Here is a 27,578-nt window from a genome sequence, read left to right on the forward strand (position 1 = left end):
TAAAATATATTGTATGAAAGACAATTATTTGCTGATACATTCACTTTGTCATTTTTTAGAGGGAAAACTAAAAAATATATTTAAACTTTCCAAACACTATTGGTCATTAGATACCTGTTTCCATATAAAAGAAAAGAACGGACTTAAAACCATGTTTATAAAGAACAGTATTTTTTGCCAGTATATTTCTTGAAAAAAATTCAATCTTAAAAAATGGGGAAACCCCCATTTGATTCTGTTCTAGATTGCCAGAAACATTTTTCAACAGTTTCCGTAGAGAAATTTGTAACTGCAACATAATCATAGATTTTAAATCGCCACAGAAGGTTAAATGAATGGCATGAACATTTTGCTACTCCACTGTGGATAATAATAAAATCACCACCATACTAAGAAAATTGTTTTTTTTAAGGAACAATTTAAGTAACTAGTTTGGAAGAAAAATGCTAAAGTCAAGTTTAAACACATTGTGTTTCCAAAAGAAAATAATGAAAGATTAAGAACGTCTCAATTTGTGGTTGTTTTGCTACAATCACTGTCTTCTGGAGTAAAAACAAAGACAACATACTGAGTAAAAAACTGTCTTTACTGTTTTTACCATGCAAACGTCAAACAACAAGACAAGAATAACGTTCTTTGAAGTTTTTCTATAGAAACAGGCCTTTAAACACATGTGTGGATTATTTATCAGTATTAGATATCTGGGTCAACCGTTTCCACAAACAGTAAAGGCACCAACAGGTTACAGATCTACAGTTTAACCATTTGTGGAAAATTTGCATAAACATCATCTATATCTTAAAAGAAAAAACCAAACCCTCACCATAACACAAATATTTACTTTAAGTTAAAATAAAAACTTATTTAGGTTCCTGCCCAGAAGACATAAAAATACTTTTATAATATATTATTTATATAATTATATTATTTATAATATTATAATTATTGTATTTATCATATCATTATCATTTGTATTTTGTTCAACAAATTCTTGTTTATTAAACTTTCTGCTTAATTATTGTTATATAAATTCATCTTGTTATTTGCATAAAATAATATTTACATTGTGATATATAACACCAAGTTGTGAGATTGTGTAGCTGTGTCCACACATACTAGAGTAAGCTAGAATAGAGTTAGGTTTAAGCTGATCCAGATCATATTAGAGTTAATAAATACAACCGACATAAGTGCTTGTGTTAAGATACCTGATATGTTTTATAGGTACAGTACATACAACTTTCAGATTGCAACATTGATACACTTTTTACCGGTGTATTTTTTATGTTTGAATATAAACTATAAAGTATGGGGAAAAAGATTGTTTAGGGTCACCGTGACACACCTAGCAAAATGGTTATTACTGTATACAATTATTGTAGTATGTCTTAAGTTTAATTTAATTAGTTTAATAAATGAAGATGTCCTTACACAACATAAAAGAAAGAATCTGATACAGTATACTCTTCATGAAAAGTGGTGCTATGAAAATGTTTAGTTTTTATTATGTGTGTATTCTATAATTAAAATTTGTCCCGCTATATCTTTGAAAGAATTGCAATATCTATGATAAGTAATTTTATGATATGATACTCATATCTACTAAACTAACCCAAACCAACATAATATTGCTTTAAAATGAATTTGTTTGCTGTCAAGGGTAAATAGTTAAGGAGAAAAAGAGAACAGAGCGTTTGATTAGCGATGACTGATGACCTAAGAACATGCTAGGTCATGTTTAGTCATTGTGCACGTTCATTCTTTGACATAGTTTTGGACAGACAGCGACTGATGACACATCAATGCATAGGTCATAGGTCGCTAGTTGTCACACATCAAAAGCTCCCTATTGTTACAGTAACACAAACAAAAGACTTTCATTTGGATACCTCTGCAGTCAGAAAGAGAAAGATTTTTAATTTTATTGAGGAATTTGTGTTTGGCAGCAAACAAACTATTTTAAAGCATATCTCCTATTACCATTAATTTTACCTCCAACAAATACAGATGAAACCCTATTAAGGGGGCACATTTGGGAGCAACAGTGTCCTCATACTAGTGGCATAGCCTTGTTCCTATATTTCGATTCACTATTTCATGGGAAAGTGTCTCTTTAGAGGTGTCTCCTGAATAGGGTGTCGTCCCAAAGGAGGGTTCTACTGCATATCTACAGTGCTGTGTCATAACATACTGCATTCTTGCCGTCGGTTGCAGGGGTGTTCTTGATATTACTGAAAATCTTGGCATACTTTTCCATAAATTCAGCTGTCGGTGTCTTCCCAACACGATTCTGTGATGTGTCCTGCTTCTTCCATCCTGCAGCTGCCCCAATAATCCTACGATTACGCCTCACTAGACTAGGCACCGGACTAGGCACCGGACTAACAGACCTGGTCACGTTTGGTGAAAACGGTTTCGGACTCAACGTCGGAGATGATGGGTATGTTAGTTCATTCCCAGAAAACGTACCATCAGTGGCTGTTGAGTCGGATCCGGAACTTTCACGTTCATTATCTGCACTAGAGCCGTCGTCATCTGATGATGAACTGCAGTAATTGCTGGTGACCAAAGTTGGGATTTTACGAGGGGCAGGACTGACCTTCTTTCCTCTTGGAGGTGGACTAAGTTTAAGACGGGGTCTTGCTTGTGGGGGTGAAGAGCGTGGCGCTGGGGTTGGTCGCTTTGCTGGTTTTTCTAAAATGTCGTCCAACTTTTTTTCGTGGCTCCCTGAATTGTCAGTTGCAGTCATTACCCGCCACTTATCAATTGATGCGTACAAATCTTTCATGTCCTGTTCAAATGTGTTCTTTTCATTGCCGGTCAAATCAGTCGTATTACTTGTTTTGACATCCTCAATTTGAGGTTCTTCTTTCACATTCACCACTTTGGCTGTCTGCAGTTTAGGTTCAGACTTTGCTGGTGTTGCATGCCTAAAGAACATGCTACTGTTGAAGACAGGAGGTTTGCCTAGCCCGTCTTCCTCATCCCATACGTAGTCACCGAAACCCATCGTTCCTGGGGGCAGAGTGTTAGCTTGTTTGTTGCCGACATTGTCAATACGTTCAGTAGATGAACTCAAGCTAAAAGTGTTACATCTGCCCAGAGTAAACGCTGAAACAAAATAAAATAATGACGAATAAATATTTATTGAAGCAAATTAGTGTAGCGTTCCAGTGGATTTATTACTTCTAAAAATGGGATTTAGCAATAATGGTAAATGAAACGTATAATAGTGACATTTTGCCTTGCTTGTACTTCTAATTGTACTTTTTTTAAACTTTTGATTAGATCATGACGAAAAATGACATCACACTTAAATAATGTGTAATGCTTTTACTGTTAAACATTAGTGTATGACGGAAGTAATCGAGTGTGTAAGGGCCTGTTCTGCTGCGAAAAAATAACCAATCAATAACCATGTGAATATTATTATTACCCGCAATTTCTTAGCAGCAGAAACAGCACAAATTAAAACGCTGTTTAACCAGTGTTTAACTTTTAGCTGCAACCCAAAATAATGGCTATTTGATTAAATGCCATTGACATGAGCTCTTACTACAATAGCATCTTGAATGTTTTACCATATAACCACATTGCATTTCTGGTTTTTCGTCAAATCACCAATGATTTAAACAATTTTCTAAGAGCTCAAATTTAACAGATATAAAATATTTTAAAAAAATAAATGATTTTGAAGCAGAACAAGCCCTATGTCTGCACAAGATTCAAAATCTTCTTTTTCCTGTTATTAATGGGAAAAACCCATGAGCTATTAAATGTCATATCTTCTTTCCTGTCATTAATGGGAAAAACCCATGAGGTCAAGGTTGATAAAATACTCAATGCAAAAAGGAAACATTTTTTTGTTTCAAAATACAAACCATGTAAGAATCCATGATATAACAAAAATAAGACTCTATTCACACTGCTGCACCAGGTGCAATATATCATAAATAAGGCTTTATTCACACTGCTGTACCAGGTGCAAAATATCATAAATAAGGCTCTATTCACACTGCTGCACCAGGTGCAAAATATCAATCATATTTATTTTCTTTTTCATGAACTTTATAACAAACCAATAGGAAATACTAAATCTATCTAAAGATTAGATTTATGAATCTGGAGCCGGAGATTTATAAATGTATCAAAAATTAAATAAATTTGACAGAATTGTTATGTTTTGAGTGTATCCTTGACCGAATGACAATAATCTAGATTTATTAATAGGGAAAAACTGTACAATAATGTGAATTTGAATAGTATGTTGGTGTGCTTGTCTTCCAATGCCATGATATTTGGTTCAAATCTTAAATTTATGAACACAAAAATCTATTGTACCTACTTAATAAGAAAGCTACAGTATTCGAATATGCAAAAATCCCAAAATTGTTTACTATATAGGTCTGTTTTGGATCTAGAACGACAAATATTTGTGGCTAAAAGACAATTTACACAGACGAGCGGTAACGGTAAGCGGTAAGACGGAAAAGTTTGGCTTATTTATGTGCCTAATACACAGCTGTATTTCTCTATCTATATATTTTTATTACAGTGTACCAGAAAATAAAACAAACAACACATGCAATTGACAAATGCAAAAACAGGAAAAGAGATTGAGATACAAACAGAATGCAGACATGCAAACAGCTGTAGTAAATAATTGCAATTAACTATTTAACAAGTTATATGATACTGATAACATATTACTATAAATGATGATGATGATGTTGGTGATGATATGTTGATATAAACATGTTCTTTATAGTTAAATTGATTTGGGGTTGGAGAAATCGATTGATCCTCTGAACTTACCTTAGTATTTTACTTCTACATTTTTTATCTCGTTTTTTTTATGTGAAAGTTATTAATAATAATACTTATTGTTATTAATAATGTTATGTAAATATAAATGTAGTAACAGAATTATAAAAGTTAGTTCTCCCATCTTTCTTACAGTACTTACAAGACATAATAGCTGTCAGTAGTATTATGATCAGTAAGAACTATATACAAAGTACAAACAAGGCAATCTAACAACAGGACACTGCACTAGCTTTGCCAAGATAGGAACTTGTAACAGTCCTTTGATCTTATGTCTGGCTGCAACAAATACAAACAGTACTGTACTATGTACATATTCTCGACGGTGTGTGGAACTGATCGTGTTGCAGCAACAGATAAACCCTTTGATCACCAGAGCTCAGCATCTGTTGTTAGATTAGTTTCGATGTTAGTTACTTATTCACCAGAAAATGTAAAATGGGCCCTCTGGGAGACCAGTCTTTGACTGAAGAGGTTACCCAGTATAAATATATATTTCAATCAATTCAATCAATCAGAGTTATCTTATATCTGCCATTGTATCAATTAGAATGGAGTTGTAGCTTGGTGGCTTAGATACACGGCTACCGATCCCATGGTCCTGGGTTCAAAGTCCATCATGTTTCAGGATTTTTTCTTGTAAACAAACTTGTCTAAAGCTCTGTCTACACTTTCAATCTTTATGTGATAAAAAACTGTGATGTGCTCATATATGGACATGATGATGTCATATCACTACCATATTCATTGCATATCACTACCATATTTGGCCACATCACACTTTTTTTTGTCAAACAAGTTCAATAGTGCAGACAGAGCTTAAGAATATTTATGTAGCGCATCTTGAGAATGTTTGTCTGTGAACAAGATTGCCACCTCTAATATGGATATTGAATGGTTATCCGTTATAGTGCAGTGTGCATGTGCAGTGAATTTTAGTGATTCTGAAATGCGTGTCATGTATAATACCCTTCGCAGCTTTCATTACCTCCTAAACGGTGCTATCATCCAGGGTTTTGGAATTATTTGTCTGGACAGAGTCTAAGGTGAGTGTGTTATTATCGTTCAACTTGACATCGTTTTCTTCTTCTTTGGCGCCATTAACCAGAGTGTCTTGGAGTGGTGTGAAATTAAAGTTCTCTTTTTTCCATTTTTCAAAATTTGGCTGTTTTTGCAGATCATGTTCTGTTGCCATGGTTTTCCGGTAATTTATCTTCTTCACCGGTGCTTTAGCAGATACAAACATGCAGAAGATATTGTTAATATCAGAACAATAATGGAAATTATTTGAAGGGAAAAAAAATTGCTGCAATCTAGCTTAGCATTGAATTGTCACTTTATTATAAATTTGTTTCATTTCAAATATAGTAATGGTATACTTCTTATTATAAAAGAGAGACAAAAAAACAAACTAAATTGCAGACATTTTTTTATAATATAACATTCAAGTTCTTGGGAAGCATGTTAGCATAGTACATAGCATAATCTACTACTGCTGTAGACAAATTACTGATTATTCTAACACTATATATTATTTTTCTCCTGAGCACATACATAATGACATAGTTACTGCAGTATATTTTAAAGATACTGCAGCATAAATATTCTGCAGTAATTCTCAAATTACTGCAGAATAAAGGTTCTGAAATAAATTTGTATTTTCTAAAGGATAAAATATGTTACTGCAGCATAACCCATTCTGCAGTAAATTTGTCTGCAGACGAAATGTTTTGAATATGTCTTAATAGACTGCAGTATAAATTTAACAGTAAATATTCAAGTTACTGAAGCATAAAATGTTCTGCAGATACTGCAGTAAATTTGTTTAAGGAACTGGAAGTTGTAAAGCGGTTAATACAAGATTCCCTTTTAATGGTTGTCAATACAAGCAAGCTATCATCCAACATAAAACTACCAAATGCAATAGAATCAATAGATTAATTGGAAGGTAAAAGATGAGCAAGCAAAGAGAACATGCTGACAACATTCAACAGTTTAACATGCCAAGTTTTTAACCATCTTTTTTAATGTAACACTATTTTTATATTTTTAACTGTTTCACTTAGAAATTTCACTTGTTATTACTACTACTGTATTCTTTCTTATATTTTTATTTCTATTATAATTATATCCAATTATAATCACCGATTAATACAATACTGAAAAAATTAATTATTATTGGAAACAAAGAAATTAATATTAAAGATAGTTATGATGATGATTTAACTTACTTTGTCTGTTTGACAGCATGCTCATACTACGTTCCTTGCGATATTTGAAACTTTTTGTTTTACGGATGAACGATTTGCGTGCGTGAAGTGCGTTTTTCATAATTATTGGCTTATCCTGGTCAATCTTAGCTTCCTCTGCTATTTCCTCGAAAAACTCTAAATTTGATAAAAATAAGATTGTAGTATATTTTTTAATTTGAAAGATTGAATTTCATACAATTCAAAATTATTCTACTGCAGTTACTGTAGTAAATGCTTGTACTGCAATATAATATATAAGTCATACTTTTAATTAAGTAGTTTATGAATTAAATTTATTATGAGAGTGAAAACAGTACATTACCGCTTTCCTTTTTCAATTGGCAAAATATTAAAAACGTTTTTTTCTTGTAGAGCCAATTCAGAATTATCGAAGAGAGGAAACGGGAATTGAGAAATTTGCAAACAAATGCTCCTGCACATTACAAGGAGAAAACATGGGAGATCGGATTTCCAGTACCGGTGAACTTGTTCCATGGAACAATCTGCCATTACCCTCATGGGAGAGTTTCAAGTAACTTCTTCTGATTTCGCTATGAGCCATGATGGTTGGAATGGGGCTATAAAAATTGATTGATTTTTAACTTACTTTTTAAGGTTGAAACACTCTGATTAATGGTACTGTCCAATTCGTTCTGCTTCGAGACTTTGTTTGGTGAAAGACAAGGTGGTCGTGAGTCACGACTCTGTTGAAGAGCACTGTCTAACCGTGAAAGAGATTCCTCTGCCATTTTTAGGCGGAACTCTGCATCTCTACGTGCCATGATCTCTTGCCGGAGTTCTGCATCCGTAAGTTCCTTTTGTACCGTTAGATCCTAAAACAAACAAAATAACATTTAATACTATTCAATCTAACAACAGGACACTGAGCTCGCCTCGCTAAGATAGGAACTCGTAACAGTCCTTTGATCTTATATCTAGCTGTGAAAATTACTAACAGTACTGTACTATGTACATATCTTCTGCCGCACGCATGGAATCGATTGTGTCGCAGCCACAGATAAACCCTGTGAGCTCCAGAGCTCAGCACCCTGTTGTTAGATTGCCTTGGTATATGTCATTACCTCAGGTGGGCAATAAAAGTAGTTGAAAATGATTTTATCATTTTTTTATGAAATAAATTCATATTGAATTGAAAATTCTATAATAGAATTGAAATTTATTTTGTTCTAAAATTGATCAATTAATTTACTTTCCATTATGAGGTTATAAATAATACGTATCAATTTGATCTACAACATTATAACAAATGTAATTGAAATATAAGACAAGACAATTCTTAAATAAGCTATTTAAAGAATGTGTCGTTAATACCATGGTTACATCATAGTCTAATTAATAACTTTATCAATATGACCCCGGAGATTTATTATCACATATTCGATCAGAAACAGGAAAAAAATCTTACAGGAAAAAATGTACTAAATGCAGTTTTAGTACATTTTTAGTTTAGAAAAATAGCAAATTAATTAATGGTTAAGGGAAGGAAGATGGATTACTTAATCATTCATTTATTATTGAATCCGAGTAAATCTTCACCGAAACGTGAAATTGATTTAAAGTTTCTGATTTGTGGTTGGCTTTAGCAACCCACGTGTATACTGCAAGATCTAGAGCGAGTTAAACTTACGCAAAATCTTCATTTCCTTTTTAAGTAGCACTTTTGCGACCTTGAGTTTTTACGACAGTACTCATGCAATTATAATAGATTTTTCTTTTCTGGAACAAAAGTACGTTTGGTGCAAAGATCCAAAGAATTTAAAAGTTGAGAAGTATGTTGCTATAATCAAGGTTAATTGGAAAATGGAAAAGAAAATATTCTGATAGGATATGCATGACTTGGCGCAACCAATTTTATGATAATAGAGCGGTTTCATTTCAAATATGTAGGCGAAGGAGATGGTAATTAAATTAAACAAAAGATTAATTTGCGCATATGTATAAAGGCCAATTTACAAAGACACGCGGTAATGGTAATAAAAATATAGAATCTATGTTATTCCTTATGACCATTTACACACAACACGGAGCGGATGTACAGTTTCCGCTCAGGATAGATACAGATTCTACATTGAACAAGCTACGTCACGGCTTTCCCCTTACCGTTACCACTTGTCTGTGTATATTGGGCACAACAAGCCCACAGCCAGGATTTTTACAGGGTTCGCTTTCTCCAAAATATCATTATGAGCAAGGTTAGTTGTTCACATCTGCTGCTAGTTCCAAATTTAGAAAAAAAGGGGGTTTGTTCAACACGCCCAGTATACACAATATACAGTATGCTCCGCTCATTATCGGGATTGTATTATGTTATTATATTATTTGTGAAATCCTTATTTTTGTGGTCTATTAAAGTCTGATTTTTTTAATCTTCATTTTTCAATACATCTTTAAATAATATCTTTAACTGCACACAGTGTGGATGCATGTGTTTAGTACAAGGTTGTGAACTTGAAGAGTTTAGTACAGATGTAAGTAAATTCATTTACTTCAACTAAGTCGCTAAATCCGAATTACGCATTGCAGTAACATGATAACAAGACATCAGGATGCGTGGACTAAAGAAAGATTAAAAATAGAAGAGTTTCAGATGTCAGAGGTGGATAAGGACACGTGCTAACACTGGATGTACAAGGCTAGTTGGAGCTGTCAATCTAATTGCAATATGATATGATATATAAACATTTACCGTGTAGTGATTGGTTGAAAGAGCATCATGTGATGAAGTGTTAAAATAAAGAGACCTACTCTATGCCTATTAAATAAGACATTCGAAAAATAACTTGGAGTGCCCCATCTATAAACTGCTCTACCAATCTGAATGTTGCCTTTTATTGTGGCCTGGCTTGTAATTCGGCCTTTGATATTCGTTCTAAGATGGAAGCAGTAGATACATTTTTAAGTTTCTGGGTAACATATGAACATCGGTTCCTTTAAAATATCAGGTCTACTATTTATGCACCTCTACTAACTCTCAAGGCAAAGCGCTTTGTGGGGGGGGGGGGGGTCAGGGTAGGGGATGTGGTAAGGTGAGGTTACATTGTATTCATATTTTACTTCAATGTCTTTGTATCTAACCAATAGTGAAAGATGTGTATAAGGAAGTATGTTGCTTTAACATTGTAAAGGAATTCAAATAACTAATGACATCCTCTATTATAGGACTTACAAGTATCAATTTGTTTGTTTTAGATATATAATGTATTTATAGGCAGGTACTATAAAATGATTTCACTTTATCATATATATATATATATCTATAAATCTGTACAGACAAATTGTTTATACTAAATCAAATTTGTTGTTGATAAAAACTGCTTTCTGTTTCTGTTGATAGCTATACCCCTTTTATGTCACCTAACTGGTGTATATTGAACAGCGGAGTTTTGCTAGGCAACATGAAAGGGGTATAAAACTCAAATGCTATTGTGCAACTGTAGCGATGTACACCGGTAATATGTACAAACAAATCATGTTCATTTCGCCCAATAACACGACCTTGTAAAGGTCAAAGTTGATACTTACATTGAGCGAACATTGCAGTTCCTGGGCATGTTTACTAAATGCTAACTTCTCTTCTTCTAACAGTTGTGCTTCTTTTTTCTTTTCGTCAAGTCTATAAATAAAAGACAAATGACCATTTATAAAAGAGATTAAAGTATTTGTTATGAGGAATCCATGGCACCTGGCTGAAAAACTATTGCACCAACTTTAATAAATAAACAAGGACAATGGACAAACACAACAAACAGAAACACAGATGAATCATCAAAGAGTGTAGGATAAAATAAGGAAGCTGGTATATGAATTAATAATTATTATGCAATAGTAATTATGAATTATCAGATTATATTACTTTACTGCAGTAGAAAGGGTTAGTACTCATTTTAAACTGACTGATTGTTCATGTTTGGACATGGGGAAAGTACATTTTTACTCTTTTATTGGAATTTAGGATTTTCCTGTGCCCTCACAATCAATGGAGGTTAATCACTAGTCAGTTATGAATCCTACATCACTATTGGGATCATTACTTGTGTATACATTCCTACTTTCTAACAAACAAACAAAAGAAGTTAACAAACATAATGTTATCAACACTATACTGTATAAAACAATTAGGGAATTCCCCATGAAAACCCAGTAACAAAACATACACCTAATAAATATGACAGATAGCTATATACACCCAAATGCAACAATAGGATACAAGTCTGCATATCAATGAACTGTGTCAAAATAATTCTACTGAAGGTTGCTTGATATAAATAAAATTTCCCTGTTTGACATTTTCATTCAACATTTATTATTGTTATTCAACAATGTATACATATACATGGCACACATAACCCACTCCTCCCCCACCCCCTCATCTATACAAAGGGTCACATGAAAAAATCTGGAAACAATCTATGTTTTAACACTATGACTAACAGTAACAATTATTCAGGGGACGCAATTAAGGAGAAAATTTTCTATACAGGGGGACTTTTACATGACACAAACAAGGAACATGTTTTTGTCTGACTTGAGATAATTTCTATAAATTAAATACAGTTGAAGTTTAAGTTTTTGGTAAATTCTATATTTGCAACTTGAACTGTTGTTACTTGGAAAAATAGAATTTTGAAATGCTTTGCTTGTTTGTTAGCACGATAGCGCCTACAATTTTAAATTTATCATTCATTTTTCAGTGTAAATAGGTTTATACTTACAGAACATGCCTATTGAAATTCAAGAAAATTGGTTCATTAAAAACTTCACAAATAAAAAAAAGGAACATTTGTATTTTATTAACATGGGTCAAAATATCAACATGTGCCCTCTGTGGAAATATTTTGCCAAGTACTTCACTCGGTTTCTGAGTGTTTTCATTTTTGTTTTTCTTTACTGCAGTATATTATATTTTTAACATTGACATTTTTGGGAGGTACTCATATGCTGTTCATTGGCTACCTCATAATCTTGTACATTGAAAAATTATCCAATAATTTGCACTGACAACCTCACCTGCTTTCTGTTAATCTCATAACATCTTCCAATTCTTTGGTTCGTCTCTCAATGTGTCCCAAGTTGGATTTCAGTTGTTGCGTTTCCCACGTCAGTGACTCGTTCTCGGTCGTCAACTGTTTCATTGTATCCTCGCGTTTCGTCAGTTCGCTCATGGTCTTCTCACGTTCCATAGCCAGACTCTAACAAATGTAATATAATGAGATAACTTGTAAATTTTAAAATCAAACTGGCGGTCAATTAGTCGTTTGTTTATAAAAGGTATTGTTGAAGTCAATCAGTAGCAACTATAAAATGAACCTATGGAGTTGTACTCTATGTATGATACGAAAACATAACTCTGTAGTGTTAGTATCCAATTGCTAGGTTATAATATTTTATTGTGATTTCATTTTTTTAAGGTCTAGGTCTATCACCCTTTGCCAATTTATAAACCATGGTTTCTTCTCTTCATTGGCACGTCTTTCTTTTTCTACATCGTGTGTTTATTATGTTTGACAAGCATGTCTGCTGGTATTTTGATCACCAGGAAACTGCTAAGGGTTGTATGTATGATATACTAAGTGAATTAACCTAATAACAATGTTTATCTAATATTGTTTTTAAGCTTTATATATACAGACTTGCTCCACATGTTCTTAATTCTCGTTCCGGTAAAGATAGAAAATAACAGGAAACAAATTATAATGCTTTCAAATAGATTCCAAATTAGATACCAACTACTATTTAGATATTATACAGAACAGAATGAAATTGTATACTTTTTAATTATAGATTTTATTATAGGCCAAACACTATATGACATTAAACAGCACATTTAGGAACATTTATGGCGTTTTTCGCAAAAAGCAGGGAGTGTATAAATAACGGTTATTCTCGATTCAAAGAACACATTATGTTTTGCTGTTTTTATCTTTTTTAAAGATGTATTGTCCTTCAAAGATATAAGAAAATGAAAGATTAATAAATATCTGACTTTGAAAGGCCATTTTTTAGTTTTATCAAAGTTATTTATTTCTTTAGAAAAAAAAATGATATCACTTTAAATAAAAAAGAAAATAATATCTTTAAGGTTATAGAACATCACTTTTCTCAGATGATAGCATCCTCTATTTTGTTTATCAATTTAGTGTCAGAGAAATTTCTTTCTCAGAACAATTGCACAATAAAATATGTTTGTCTGACTGCTTGCAGGAGTTGGTGCCATACAAGTTCAAGGTGATTGAAAGTTCATTTAACAGTCATAACAAATTAAAAAGACGATTTTTTAGTGTGAAATACAAAAGCTTGATTGATGCAAGGCATGAAAATAACTTTTAAATTGGTTGGAGGAAGGTCCAGTACACTGACAACCCACCTCCCTTCATCTAGCAGAATACATACATAAAATTACATCAGGTAGACAAGGATGTACTTACAGCAAGATCGGAATGGTAGTCATGTGACGCCCTGCTTAGCTCCTCCTTATCATGTGCCACCTGACTCATGGCACGTATCGTTTCCTCCAACTCCCTGAAGTCAAAATGAACATCTTGTCAACAACGATAGCATTCAATCTTACCAGACTTTATAGCTCTTTACAGATATATAAAAAAGAAGCCCACTGGGCCTCTTTTCAAAAAAGGGGCTCATCTCAAAAAGAAGCCCAACCAAGACAGAGAGTCCTAAAAAGGTATAAATGTAGTATACGTAAAATTCATATAAAATATGTTTCACATACATTCTTGTGCGTTCATGTTCATCTTGTAATTCTCTTGCTGTTTGTTCAATTTTTGCTTTTTCTATTTCTAATTCTGCAGCCATTCTTTCTAGTTCCTGAAAAAATGATAAAAATATTACATTATAATATAAAACAAACACATTTTTCAGGGTGACACCACAAAGTGACACTATTAATGTGACATTACAAAGTCACACTGATGTGTCACTACAAAGTTACACTAATGTGACACTATGAAGTGACACTATGAAGTGACACTAATGTGACGTTATGAAGTTTACACTACTGTGACTACAGACATGTCTACACATGTGGAATGGTTTTTGTGTTTCAACATAATTACTGTAACAAGATTGTAATTAAAATACACCATTTCATAGTTGAATTGTCTAGCTTTACAGGGGAAAAATAAAAAATCTAAACTGAAGCTATAAAATTATGTGTTTTGTGTTTTTCCTCAACTCCCGCAAAAAACGAGAACAAGGTTCCTCAACTCCCGCAAAAAACGAGAACAAGGTTTACAGTATTGTAAACTGCATTACCCTCTGAATTCCTTGAGATTGAATCAGCGCAAGCCCGGTGGCCTAGAGGTATGAGCGCCAGACTGGATGTCGTGGTTTCTAGTCCCACCCAAGAATGACTTGCAAATTTTTCTGAAAATGTACTTAGCATAATACAGTTACATCAGATTCAGAGTAAGGCAAACATCGAACCAATTAACTTAAATCTCTGACGCAAAGCTACTTTAAGGTAGTTATAATATCAAATAAACAAATGTAAATTATCAAGGACGAGGATAATAAAATTATCTACATTTCTTCAACTGATATAATTACTATTCCAAGCACCTCCCATATGAGTAATCCTATCCTAGTTACACTTAAGTTATATACTTAAGTTTTTATATACTTGAGCTTTGCACTAGGTTACACGTGCTATATCCCGGCATATCCTTAAAAGCACATAGACAGCACTTCAAAGTGAGTCTAATTGAAAACTTCCTACGACAGAACTGTAGGTAATTAATTTATATACAATTATGAATCATCACAGTTTCATATCAAGTGTACTTTCATATTTTCAAAGTTTATAGTTGAAAGTGAAAAACACTGATTGTACAAGGTTAGGGATGATTTTAAAAATGTATTTACTGCAGTTGCTGCAGTAACATACTGCAATAGCTTATGTTTTATTTGAGTCAAGTGATATTAAATGCATACAAAAACTAGTTTATTAATCTTTGATACCTCTATGGTGGCATAAACAAAATAAAATTAATATTTTAATATTTGATCAAGGCTATTAAACAAAATAAATAATAATGTAGTTTATTCAGATATTTATTTACATTTAAAAAAATGTATTATACAATAATTTTCACAGTTATTATTGTATATAATTTTAAAATAACAATTATTAGATTACAATTATGATAAAGACATATATTTTAACTCAGGGAATATTAACAGATAGGAAACTACACAGAGAAATCAGCTACCATCATTATGTTTGACTACAATTTATAGGTGCTTTCGAGATTGCACAGTACAATATAGAATAATACCAACGGTTAGCCCACATACTGTATCCCCTAAAGTGTTACAAGTATAACAAACAAATCTATTTTCATATCATACCAAATTTTCAAGGCTATTATTTATATCACAACAATTGTTACGTCAATAAGTATATTGTAATAGAACTGGAAATTGAAATGAATCAGAGTATAAGTTCAATGGTATGTCTCTTCCTAATTCTATTCCTTATCGAATAACAATACATTTATGTTGTAAGAGAAAGAGGTTTTTTATTGTCTGTACGTTGTGATATCAAAATTACCAGAATTGTACTGTGAAGGGTTTAAATCAGCGCTTTGCAAATGTTTTATTTTGAGGCCTAAAATCTTATTCAGTTGGACCAGAATAAATACATTAATATCTATTCTTTACATAATTATTGTCATTTAGGTGAATACTAGTGGAAGGTCATAAAGTAAAACTCTCTAGGGCAAAATAATGTTTAAAAAGACATCTTCATTTACAACTAATTAACTTAATTTACAACTATCTAGCACCGCATCATATACATCAATCATAATTGGGAGATTTTGATTTACAATGACCTAGGAACTGAACAGATTACATCACGTTAATTCAGTGAGCGCATTGGGAAGTGCGACCTTACTCGATTCCTCAAGACAGTTTCGCTGGATTCTAGGTCCTGACAACACAGCCCTGTGTGTATAGATCATAGGTTATCACAAAACAAAATTTATATTCATACTACATAAAGCCGGTTTTCCACTATTCAAATTAATTCGCGCGTATTAATATTTTCATCGACGTGCGAAAATATGCAACCAATCAGTAACTCAAGAATGTTCGATTTGCGCAAATATATTGGGAAAGAGGCTTAAGGCCATAAAAAGCACTCACTCTCGAGACCTATATTTAAGTAAAAATCTTACACCATACTATGTTTAATATTGTCAAGAAAATTCACATTATTGTGTATTCAAAATATAAAAGAAAAGTGAAAGAATGTAAAGATACTAATTTGACATTTTACATCAAATTAATTAGCACATTAGTTAATTACACACAACTAATTGATCCTACTGTAAATAGATGTAACATTTTAGTATGACCTAAGCTTCGACATTCGGTTCATACTGGAAGAGTTGCATTAATTTAACAGTACTCTACTATTTGTTACAACAATATTTTGTATTCATTGAATATGGAAAGATTGCCAATTTTAACCTGGCTTCAACTTGTTGAATAAAACATCATTCAACTCATATAATATTCACACTATTCAACTCATTTGAATAATAATAAATACGTCTTAACATTTTTATCTTTCTGTTTAAAATCAAAATTTCAAGTGACCTTTAGATTAAACTACAAATTTGATTATAAAGTCAATGTCATATGTTATTATTACAAATATAGATTAATTAGAATTAATTAAATAAATTAATTAATTATAAGTTTTAATACACTTGATGGTATTTGTATTTTTTCTTTGTTAGATTTTTATGAATAGTTATTTCAAACTTCATCATTGTTTACTTGATGCAATAAAGGAAATGAAATGAAAAATGATGGTATTTCTATTTTTTTTAAACAATTTTTAGTATTTTTCTTTTATATTTTATGCTACATTATTATACAGTATACAATATGAAATAAATATGAAAATTAATTAAATACAGTTGAAAGCCATATTTTAGGGGAAGCCCAATTAATTATTATAGTATACTGACTATAATATATCTTTCTTGGGAATGCCACTTGAGTCAGAATATGCTGATGATGTTGATTTCCTTGACAAAGACCCGCAGATACTGAAAACCGTATTTCCCACTATTAAAACAATATTACAAGAATGGAATCTTTTTGTCAATAAAGATAAAATAAAGTTATAAAATAAAGTGAAAATGCTAAGTATTTTAATCGTCTGCAGAAAAATTGTTATTTACACCAAAGTGATGGTATCACTCCGTGTCAGCAAAACTTACTAAATTAACTTTTTTTATCTTCATTTATTAAACAAATGAGACATTGTGAATCACAGTTGTGAGTCCCTTATCATGACATTTCACAAAGTTTAGTTTCTCGTGCGAATGATTTTGGTCACGACAAACTGATGTCCGCAGTTGATAAAAATAGCAATCACAGGAACATTTAAATTTGTAAACCAATGCCATCAATCAATCAATTTTTGGTATTTTAGAAAAACCGAATTGCATCAATCACCAAAAAAAAAAGAAATCACCAAAAATAATGTTAGTATCCATTATTCACCACGAGCAAACACGATTTAATTTTGGAAATACCTCAATGATGCCGACGGTGTGACGAGCGGAACTAAACCTTTTAAGGACATGGTGAGGGGAAGCACCATTTAATTCAATAAATACCTAGTAATTATCTTGTCTTTTGTTGAAAAATGAACAACTTGTTTTACTTGTCTCATATTCACCATAACGAAATTCTCAATCCTGTATCTTTTTTTTACAAGAATTTTACAGGGAGGGAAGTTTCTATACTATCAAAGTTTATGTTTAAATTGTATTGGATCTTTGATAAAAATTGTTAATGGGAAATCCTAATAAATCGGAATAGGCTTGAGGCAGACTCTCTCAAAGTTCAAAGGCTGAAACAAGTCTTCTTGGATATTAGGTATATAAACCGTATGTCCAGCATGCACAGTTTGCCTGTGTGCACTTTATAGAACCCAGTTCACCATTTGAAGGGGGTAGGGGGTAGGGAGTTACCTCGGTGAACAAAATAGCATGTGTGTGGGGATTACCACCTATCTGATACGAAAGCGATTAATTTACTATTGGTAATCCTTGGCCATGTGTCCCTAAAGACATAAAATATAATAATACCCACCTCATTCCTGTCCATTTCGTCTCGTAATGCCACAGCCTCTGAGTGCCATTGATTTCTGTATTTCTGACTATCCTTTGCTAACTCCAAACTTTGTTTCTCTAACGTTTGGATCATACAGTCCCCAAGTTCAGCGTTTTTCCACGTACTAAAAAGATAAGATGATGGTTAACTACGATTAATGAAAGTTTCTATTTTGATCATAGAAATGCAAGTTGGATGTTGAGTGCTCTACATTTTGAAATTGAAACTGATCTTAAATATCTAAATGAAACAGAAGCTCATAAACATTAATAAGAAAGAGTTACATTAATATACTATATAAGTAAGACAGACTTCATGAGTATGTTCCAATTAACTTTAAGGTCTCTGATGCAAAACTATTTCAAAATACTGTACAATGCAGTATATCTTGTAGTATGGGGACTCAAACAAATTTGCCCTCAATAATGGTCTCTTCTGAATATGGATTAACTGTAGTTTTAGAATATATATTGCTCTAAATTTTTGTTTAAAATGATTTTAAAAAAAATAAAATCAGCAACATTGTCAACTACTGTAGTTTTCTATAGAGGGTGAATGAATCACTGACAAAAAAAAGCATTAAAAGTCTGCAATAACACATATTCATATAGTATTATCAGCAAGCATATTTTCCTTTTAAACTTTGATCTGCTTAACATCAACATTAAAAATCAAGAAACACCATTCTATACACAATCATTTATGTGCAGACAGATCTATAGGGAGGACATGACTATTGGGTAATAAGTGATAACTTTATAAAGTAATGCTTTGGGAATTTCTGAAAGCATATTGGGTATTACACATGTATACTGAAGTTAACATTTAGAATTTTGAATCTAAGTTTAGTTATTGGTTCTGCCATCTATAGGAAGCATGCATAGAAGACAATATGGATGTCTGGCCTGTAAAATTATCTAAACTACACTAAAGGAAGATAGTGTTACATTTTTTTAAGCCAAAAAAAAAGCAAATGACATGGAAATTTTATAATTTTTTGTCAAACTTAGTTTATGAAAGGTTTAAGCCAATCAAATAGATTTTGAAAATCAAATTTTTTGATAAATCGAAAATATACATATTGTGTAACATGTTTTTTTTTAGTAAATATTTCTTTCACCTTATTTAATACAAAAATGTTAACAAAATATTAAAATGTATAGTAGTTACTGTATTAAGAGAGGCAGATCGCCTGAATATAAAAATGACCTAATTATTAATCAAGAAAAAGGTATAAATAATATATTAACATCCTATCAATAATCTCCCATGAGGCACATTGACACACTGATAAGATCATTACAGGGGCAACAGATGTAACCCCAACTTTTAAATGAGTTGTAGACAAAAACGAACCATTAAACCACATATACCATCCCTAGCTGCAAAACATTCTGGTGATAAGGAAAAGCCTGTCACAGGTTTAACACCAACCTGTTATACAATGTTATAACTAGTACTGTCCTTAAGCTCTATCTAGAATATCAAACTTTATGTGAAATAAAAATGTTATGTGCCCATATGACCATGTCATATCACTGCCATATTTGGGTACATCTCCCTTTTTTGTCAAACTAGGTTATGCTCAATATACGAATATGTAATTAGTAAGGGATTAGAATATCATGTGAGAGGCATGGGTTCGAACCTCTGTGCCAAATTGATTATATACTTTTTAGCATTTTTAGGCATTACTCTCATTGTCTTGCTCTTCAGATGGGATGTAAAGAGGAGTAGATTGTGCCCATCTTGATAGGTGGTACAATACTGGCTGCCATTGGTATATCGATGACCTACTCAGTTTCCCAATGAGGGGTCTCCCATAGGACGGCTCTACTGTGTATCATACTAAGGTTTATCCAGGTAAGCAAGGCACGAAATAGACATATTTGTTTACTAAGTAAGAAACAGATTTAATTCTTTGATAAATACTTCAACAATTTAATAATATACTGATGATGACTAGGCAAGCGTATCGCCTCCCAGTGGAGTTGAACGATAAAAACATCGCACAATTATTGATATCACGTAAAGGATGTTTTGAAATAGTGTTCCTTCCGTGTAAGACTTCAGATTCAGTATGGGAAAGACGACCAATTAATAATGTACGGTAACACGTGGTGAAAACGTATATATTTAGTTGTCTGATCGGAAGTCATTCACAGACATTCACCGGAGATACAAGATTTTCAGATTATAAATGCGGCTGATTTGATGGAAATTATCAATTATTAGCGTTAACAGGTTTTAATATTTTATTTAGCTTACTTTAATGTTACTTTTAAAAAAGGTTTAAAATATATTCTGTATACAGAAAATATCAAAGTTTCAAAATTTGATAGGCAACCTTGAAAATACTTAAGCCTAGTTTAATAAGAGACACATTTTGACAACCAAATTCAAATGTTATTGAATATTGAATATTTGATATGATTTGTTACTGGCTCTTTTATCCAGGACCCTAATATCAGTTTAAATATCAATAAATATGGTAATTAAAGCGTAGTTAACTTTATTCTACGTTTCAAAATGCTATTAAATATACATGTATATTGTAGTGTATATTTAATAATTGCATGAATATAAAATATTTTTTGGTTTAAATTAACCATTTATCATCAAATTGAATTGAAATGAAAATAGCATATGATTATTCAAGTCCCTGGATTTTAATTGATAGACTTGTTATTGAATTAGTAATTTAATGACATTGCTTTTCTTCCAATGTTGAGGGTTTGTATTTGTACTATAATTAATATAGTATATTTACAAAATAAAAGTTAATGACAAAAATTAACACACACCAACAGTGGCGACTTATCTGATATCTCCTTTCTCACAAGTGGGATACAATACAGACAAAATATTTTTAGTGGCACATCTTTACGTGAAAAATGTATTAATATGCTATCACGCCATCTAAGGAGTACATTATTTAAAAAAAGAACTGAAGAATACAATAGCTTAAAATCTTTAATAACAGTGTTGTTTAATACCAAGATCCGGAAGTGAAACTTTGCACCAGATTTTTGAATAGGTTGAATTGTATGATAAAACACATGTGGCTCGGTTAATGTGCTGTTCTAAGATTTAGTGCTACTACTACTATTTAGTCGCTAATCGTTACCCAAAAGTCTAGTGCGATTAATATCTTAAGACAGAAAAATAAATATTGTTTAACTTACATTCGTGCCGATTTGCTCATCATCTCACACCAGCGTTCTCGCTCATTTTCTGTTTCAGTTGCTAAATATATTCCTCCCTTCAATGAAAACAAATAAAAATGTATCTTGTTGGTGTATTACCAACAGCTGTTTTATTGGGCCCCAACTCTAACCCTATCCATGAGCACTAGCTCAGTGGTCTAGAAGTATGAATATCTGATTGATAAACTAAGAAACGATGTTTTTCATGTCGTATTAGGAGACACTTTACTCTAATTATATATTATGTTTAGCAGTATGACCAATCCCCAGCCCTTGACTTTTAAATCGCAGGTGAGCTACAAATTGCACTCCTCAACATATTCAGTTGTGCTGTAGGTGTGTTAGCTGTTTTTATTTGATGTGAAGAAGTTTACCAAATTTAAGTGTACTGAAAATCGCCCACTCCTCAAGGGCATTTTCATAGGATATCCATATTAAGCAAACACACAAAAACAATACTTACACTAAGTTCTTCATTATCAATTTTAAAAGCCCAGCTTTTACATGAGTCGTCATAGCTAACAACTTTACAACCTCCCAGTGGAATAACACCCTGAAAGAAATAAAATAGAAATCAGATTTTTGACAGCATTTCTCGTGTTTTTTAGATCCATTTTATGTGGTACTTGTACAGTAGAAACTTATTCCCAATTCAATTACTCACCAAGAATTATAAATAAATACAAAATTTAAAAAGACACCCAAGGAGACAACTAGGAATTTCAGCATTAAACTGTTGAGGTAGAAAAAGAGAATGTTGCATCCCAGAGATGAACCTCTTTTACTGTACCGAGGTATGATGCGAGTTCACCCCCAGGGTACTATCAGGCCTATGAAAATATACCCATAAATACGATATATTTAAGAGTGAAGGGGTGTTCACTCACTCACTCGAACCCCTTCTCTCATGCTCTTCCTGAACCACAACTTCAGGACTCAACAGTCGTTTTCAACAGACAATGAACATTTTTATCAAGGTGAATGCATTCAATTGTATTATTACTTTCATTACAGGGTACTTGGACTGTTGAAATGCCTCTACTAACTTTAGTCATAGCCCTTGCATAATAGTGTATCCTAGTTTGTATTGTTATGTTGGATATGTTTTAAAGAAGCATTGTATTCAACTGAAACCGAATCTAATTCTTAGTAATACTTTTAACTGTTAAACACAAATCTTTCATATCATGAGCTTTAGTATTAACAGTAGATAAAAATTCCCTTTTATATCAAAATAAATAGATCCTATATTCGGAAAACAACTATTGGAACATAAACCAGTTGCGGATGCTCACACTAAACACAGTAACTGTATGTACCATGTATACCCCTTCTAATCATCTGGTGCTCTTCATAAGTACCAGTATACTCAGACAATAACATTACCCAGGAGCCCTGAGCTTAAAGGACCCCAGCATGAGCAGCCAAAAATCAATTACCCAGCCATGGGGCCCAAACCAGGGCTTTTTTCCCCTGCGTTACGCCACTGCTGTGACATATGACACACTGTCAAACCTATCATACGCGCCCACCTCTGTAAGTGGACATTTTTTACAGATCAGAGGGTGTTCACTTATAGGTGATTTAAACTGTTCTAATATGTTGAGCCATTAAAAAAATTTCCTATTGAATACATTTTCACAATACACATCTAAACTGTATTTTTCGCAACTACACATCTATCGAGTCTAATAGTCATGCTTCATGTTTCTGAGAATGTACAGAATGAATTTTAGACTTGACAGATAGTTACTTGGTGAAAACGAAAGGGAACAACTTGTCTATTTCTAAGGAAAACATAATAAATTGTATTATTATCTGCAGATATATTTTTCTATTTCCTGTTCAACTTGTATTTAACATGACTGCTGTCAATATTATATAAACAAAACAGTTCTTTGTTTATTATTGTAAATACCATTTGATTTTATATAAAGTTAACCAAGCGCAGCTTATATGTATTTTTGTCTAAAAAGCCAAAGCCATATTCTGTCAAATTCTCATTCAATAATTTGTGATTAAAATTCATAGTAGTAATAAGTAGTGTTTTCATTTTATTGTAATTAGTATAATAGTTGTTTTGCTTTCAGTTTTGCTGGTTGGTATTAACTCTATAAAGAAAACAAGCTATTAAGATAAACTGAAAAAAAATAATATAGTGAAATTCATGAGTCTCCCAATTGTTTTGGATATATTAATTGTTGTTAACAGTTGGTAACTAATGTATGGAGTACATATATTTAAGCTTTACTCTCGGTGTTCCTTGGTCTTACTATACCTTATAGTTAATAACATGCAGGGGAGGATACAGGGGCAGATCCAAGAATTGTCAAGAGGGGGGGGGGGGGGGTGGGGAGAGAAGCGCTTAAAGTGTTTTCAAGAGAGATTGAGCACATGAGCCACAGCTCATCTCTGCATCCGCACCTGACATAGACATCAGCATACAGTATGCCTTGATTGAAAAACACCTGAATATTCATCGTTTACTACAGTGTACAGTAGATGCTGATGCCGGAGATTTAATATAGTACTTTGCCCTGTATGTTGGATGTATTTTAAAACACTTCTTTGTTAATTTAACATCCTGTATTAGACTATTAAATGTCAAGTACAAGTTCCAGTGATAAAAGATTATGATGTGATATTTATAATGGTAACTGTATAATATAAATATTTGTCATTTGATCATTTTGTAATTAACACAATTTCTCAGTTTAAACAACAATATCAACTTTTTACTTAGTTTTTATTATGTCGTAATAGTATACATTTTGCACTGTACTTTCTTTCTACTTATAATGGTAGTAATAACATCTCTTTAAGCGTATACAATATCAATATAGCTGACTCATTATTTTGTTGGCTGTTCAAGAAAACCGATCATGCAAACACGAAGGAAATAAATGAAAGCTATAACGAAAACAAAACCAGAGAAGATTCAAAGAAATGAATTGGTGTAATATACAAATGATTTTATAGAAATCTTTTATATAAAATACAGGAAACTGCCAATACTATAACAGATGTATTGGGTCTTCCTCACCAAAAAGATCTTTCCAAGAAAGGTCCCCTTTTCCCCCCATTTTTTCACTGTTGAAAGGGAATAGTAAGGCTAGCACTGTTTAACAGCCAAAGGTGCAGACAACCTTAATTAAATTAATCTGTTCTTATACATACTCATGGTAAAATGAAAAGGTTAGGGGAAGGAGCTAGCCACCACCCTCTGAATCCGCCCATGTTTAAGATACGTTTCAATTCCATTGTTTACTGTAGAAATATAGGTCATCTATGTACCACAGAAACAGACCAATCTATACAAATTAAATTCATATGTTCACCATAAATGTACTACACATTCGTGGTAAAGTGAATCACAGTCTTCAGAGTGACAATAAAATGAAAGACATGTGAATTACTAAGCACTGATCACCAATCAGGCTTCCTGTTAATTAATTGTACAGGTTCGTCCAGTGTCACCAATTAGAGAACACCTGTGGACACTTGTAGGCGTATGGTACACTGTGGCTATAGGCAATGTGACCATTATAGAATTGTATGGTACACTGTGGCTATAGGCAATGTGACCATTATAGCATTGTATGGTTCACTGTGGCTATAGGTAATGTGACCATTATAGCATTGTATGGTTCACTGTGGCTATAGGTAATGTGACCATTATAGCATTGTACTGTATGGTTCACTGTGGCTACAAGCAATGTGATGTGCCCAAATATGGTATTGATATGCTCATATATGGTAGTGATATGACATCATCATGTCCATATATGAGCACATCACTTTTTTTTTGTCATATAAAGTTTGATAAATCATTCATGTTAAAGAAACGAAATTATATTTGCCTATAGCATTAACCCAAAAATGGTAACATTTATGGATATTTTCAGAGCATAAAGATTACTTGGTTCAGAATGACGGCTTTAGACTTAGGTGGGATTATGTCAACTAGGCTTTGGATTAAGGTAAGATAGTGGTTACACCTTTCATCTGGAGTTAATATAGCAAGCAGTATCTGACCAGATCAATGAACGCTATTTTGTGATGCATCAGTGATTTTAAACAGACACTGCGATCTGTTCGTTCTGACGCCACAAATTATCGTTATAATACTTTTAATTTAAATTAATACATGAACCTGAAAACAGAATTAGATAGTGCCACTAGAGTGTGGGGGTGGGGGTTCACATAGCAATTGTTTGATAGAGAATTCAATGAATTTAACATGTTGTAGTGTTCTTCTACTGAGAGAAATAGGCCAACAACAACAACAACGTTGGTTTATCCAGGTAAGCCGCGCACGAAATATACTGCTATAACAAGCAAAATCAAACATTTTAAATTTACCATAAGAAATATCTTATTTAAACAATGGAAATACACAGCATTGTGTAAATCTTCTCTTAGTCATTTATTGTCACACCTGTGATCAGGAAAGTGAATAATTTAAACGAATTATCACCTTGAATCAGACAAATTATTACAAATAAAATATTTAGCTTCTGGACATTACACCATCCTATCAGATTGAAACCTATCTATAGAAACGGCACTACAGCTATTAATTAACTAGAACATCTAAAAATTTTAACAAGAAAATGTAATTAAATTAAATATCTTTCCTGATCTACAACATCCATAGTGGTATAAATTATATATTATTAGCAATAAACTAATATTATACCTTACTGTAGTGTAACTTACCTTTGGATGCATGTGAAAATATCGTCTTTTCTCAAATTCTCGCTTTTCATTTTCTGGATAGTATAGAAGAAAGCCTTCCTTGATTATAAAAAATCTAACAAACACAAAAGAAAACAACTTTTCAATAAATTGCTCTTTATATGGATAGTTATCTCTTCATGTAAGTGTAATGGAATTAATTATTCTAACATTATTCAAAGATTCAAAGATTTAAATTTTATTCTCATCCATTTCTGGAAATTCCATTGCTTGCATTGAAAATTACAAAATAACAATTGAAACTACATCACTATAAACATGTTTGATAATTATACATAAAACAATAAAAAGCATTAACTATTTACAGTATATTTCACTTATAAATTATGTATTTTTCATTAAAATAAAACAATATTTAGTGTAAAAAATCTAACAAATAAAAAAAAAATGCAATAAAGTGCTCTTTTATATTGATAATTACCTCTTCATGTAATGGAATTAATTATTTTAAATTAGCATTATGTTAAGTTTTACTATAAAAAAAGGCAGATTATTAAAAATTGACAATGTCAGAACATTTGTACCAGTTCCAGTTCAAGGCAAAACTGGATTTGACAAGGTAGTATAAAATGAAGTATGGTAATTTGACATTAAATTGAATTGATAGGTTTAGATTTATGCTATTGAAAACTCCTCAAATGCATTGAATTTTTTGTCACACTTGACTAAACACAGATTCAACACAGGTAGACTATACAAATTTACAATAGGCTACTTTTTTGGCCTACGAAAACGTACAATTCTGTAGGGACCTACTGAATTAATATCATTTAATATTAGAGAACAAATACCATTGACATTTGCTAAATATATTTCACATATTAGTTAGTAACTGAAATGGAATGTAAGCCTATTCCTAAGGCCCACCACCAGACAATCTATTAATAATTATTATCTTCTCTACTCACCGTTTGGTCCACTTGTTGCTCGTGCTACCTTGGCCGAATGGCTTCTTCCACAAAACTCCCCAAAGTTGGACACGAGAAGCCATCTCGTTATAGTCAAAATCGTAATCAGTCATGGTTAAATATCACAGAAATTTACTTCTCCAATATATAATGAAATAATGTTCATTCACCGGTGGGCAGGTGGTTCAGCATTGGTTTTGTTTATTCCATCTACGGTACTCACTACTATCGTCTGCTACTAAGTTCGTAATAAAGTACCAGGGGTAGGAAAGTCAAGAAACTTCCGGGAGATAAGCTAAAAACTTGGTGGCGCTACACTACACAAGTGAAAAACGTCAATACATCAACTCCTGCAACTCTCTTCTCTCTTGAACGTTTTCGTTTTCCGTCATTCCGACATAACGTATTCTATGATTTGTTTCCATATTTTTCTGTTTTTGGAAGGATGGTTTGTTATT

At 32.4% G+C, this 27,578-nt stretch overlaps 1 protein-coding gene across 2 annotated transcripts; it reads right to left on the reverse strand.

Annotated features, from left to right (window-relative positions):
• Positions 1 to 33: 33 nt before the first annotated feature.
• Positions 34 to 27,578, reverse strand: LOC140060335 (pleckstrin homology domain-containing family D member 1-like). 2 transcript variants are annotated; one of them, XM_072106496.1, is made up of 13 exons: positions 27,121 to 27,578; positions 26,174 to 26,267; positions 21,918 to 22,007; positions 21,434 to 21,510; positions 18,228 to 18,372; positions 13,825 to 13,919; positions 13,523 to 13,616; positions 12,105 to 12,286; positions 10,620 to 10,710; positions 7,684 to 7,909; positions 7,056 to 7,211; positions 5,813 to 6,051; positions 2,991 to 3,111 (listed from the first exon to the last, which is right to left on the reverse strand). In XM_072106496.1, exons 1-12 carry the CDS (start codon positions 27,231 to 27,233, stop codon positions 5,816 to 5,818), a joined length of 1,599 nt encoding a protein of 532 aa, XP_071962597.1. In that variant the 5' UTR covers positions 27,234 to 27,578; the 3' UTR covers positions 2,991 to 3,111; positions 5,813 to 5,815. The 2 variants fall into 2 exon arrangements, with proteins under 2 accessions (XP_071962596.1, XP_071962597.1); XM_072106495.1 differs by lacking the exon at positions 5,813 to 6,051 and having other exon boundaries at positions 34 to 3,111; positions 27,121 to 27,574.

This window comes from Antedon mediterranea, chromosome 10 (assembly GCF_964355755.1).
Source record: "Antedon mediterranea chromosome 10, ecAntMedi1.1, whole genome shotgun sequence".
Lineage (NCBI taxonomy): Eukaryota > Metazoa > Echinodermata > Crinoidea > Comatulida > Antedonidae > Antedon > Antedon mediterranea.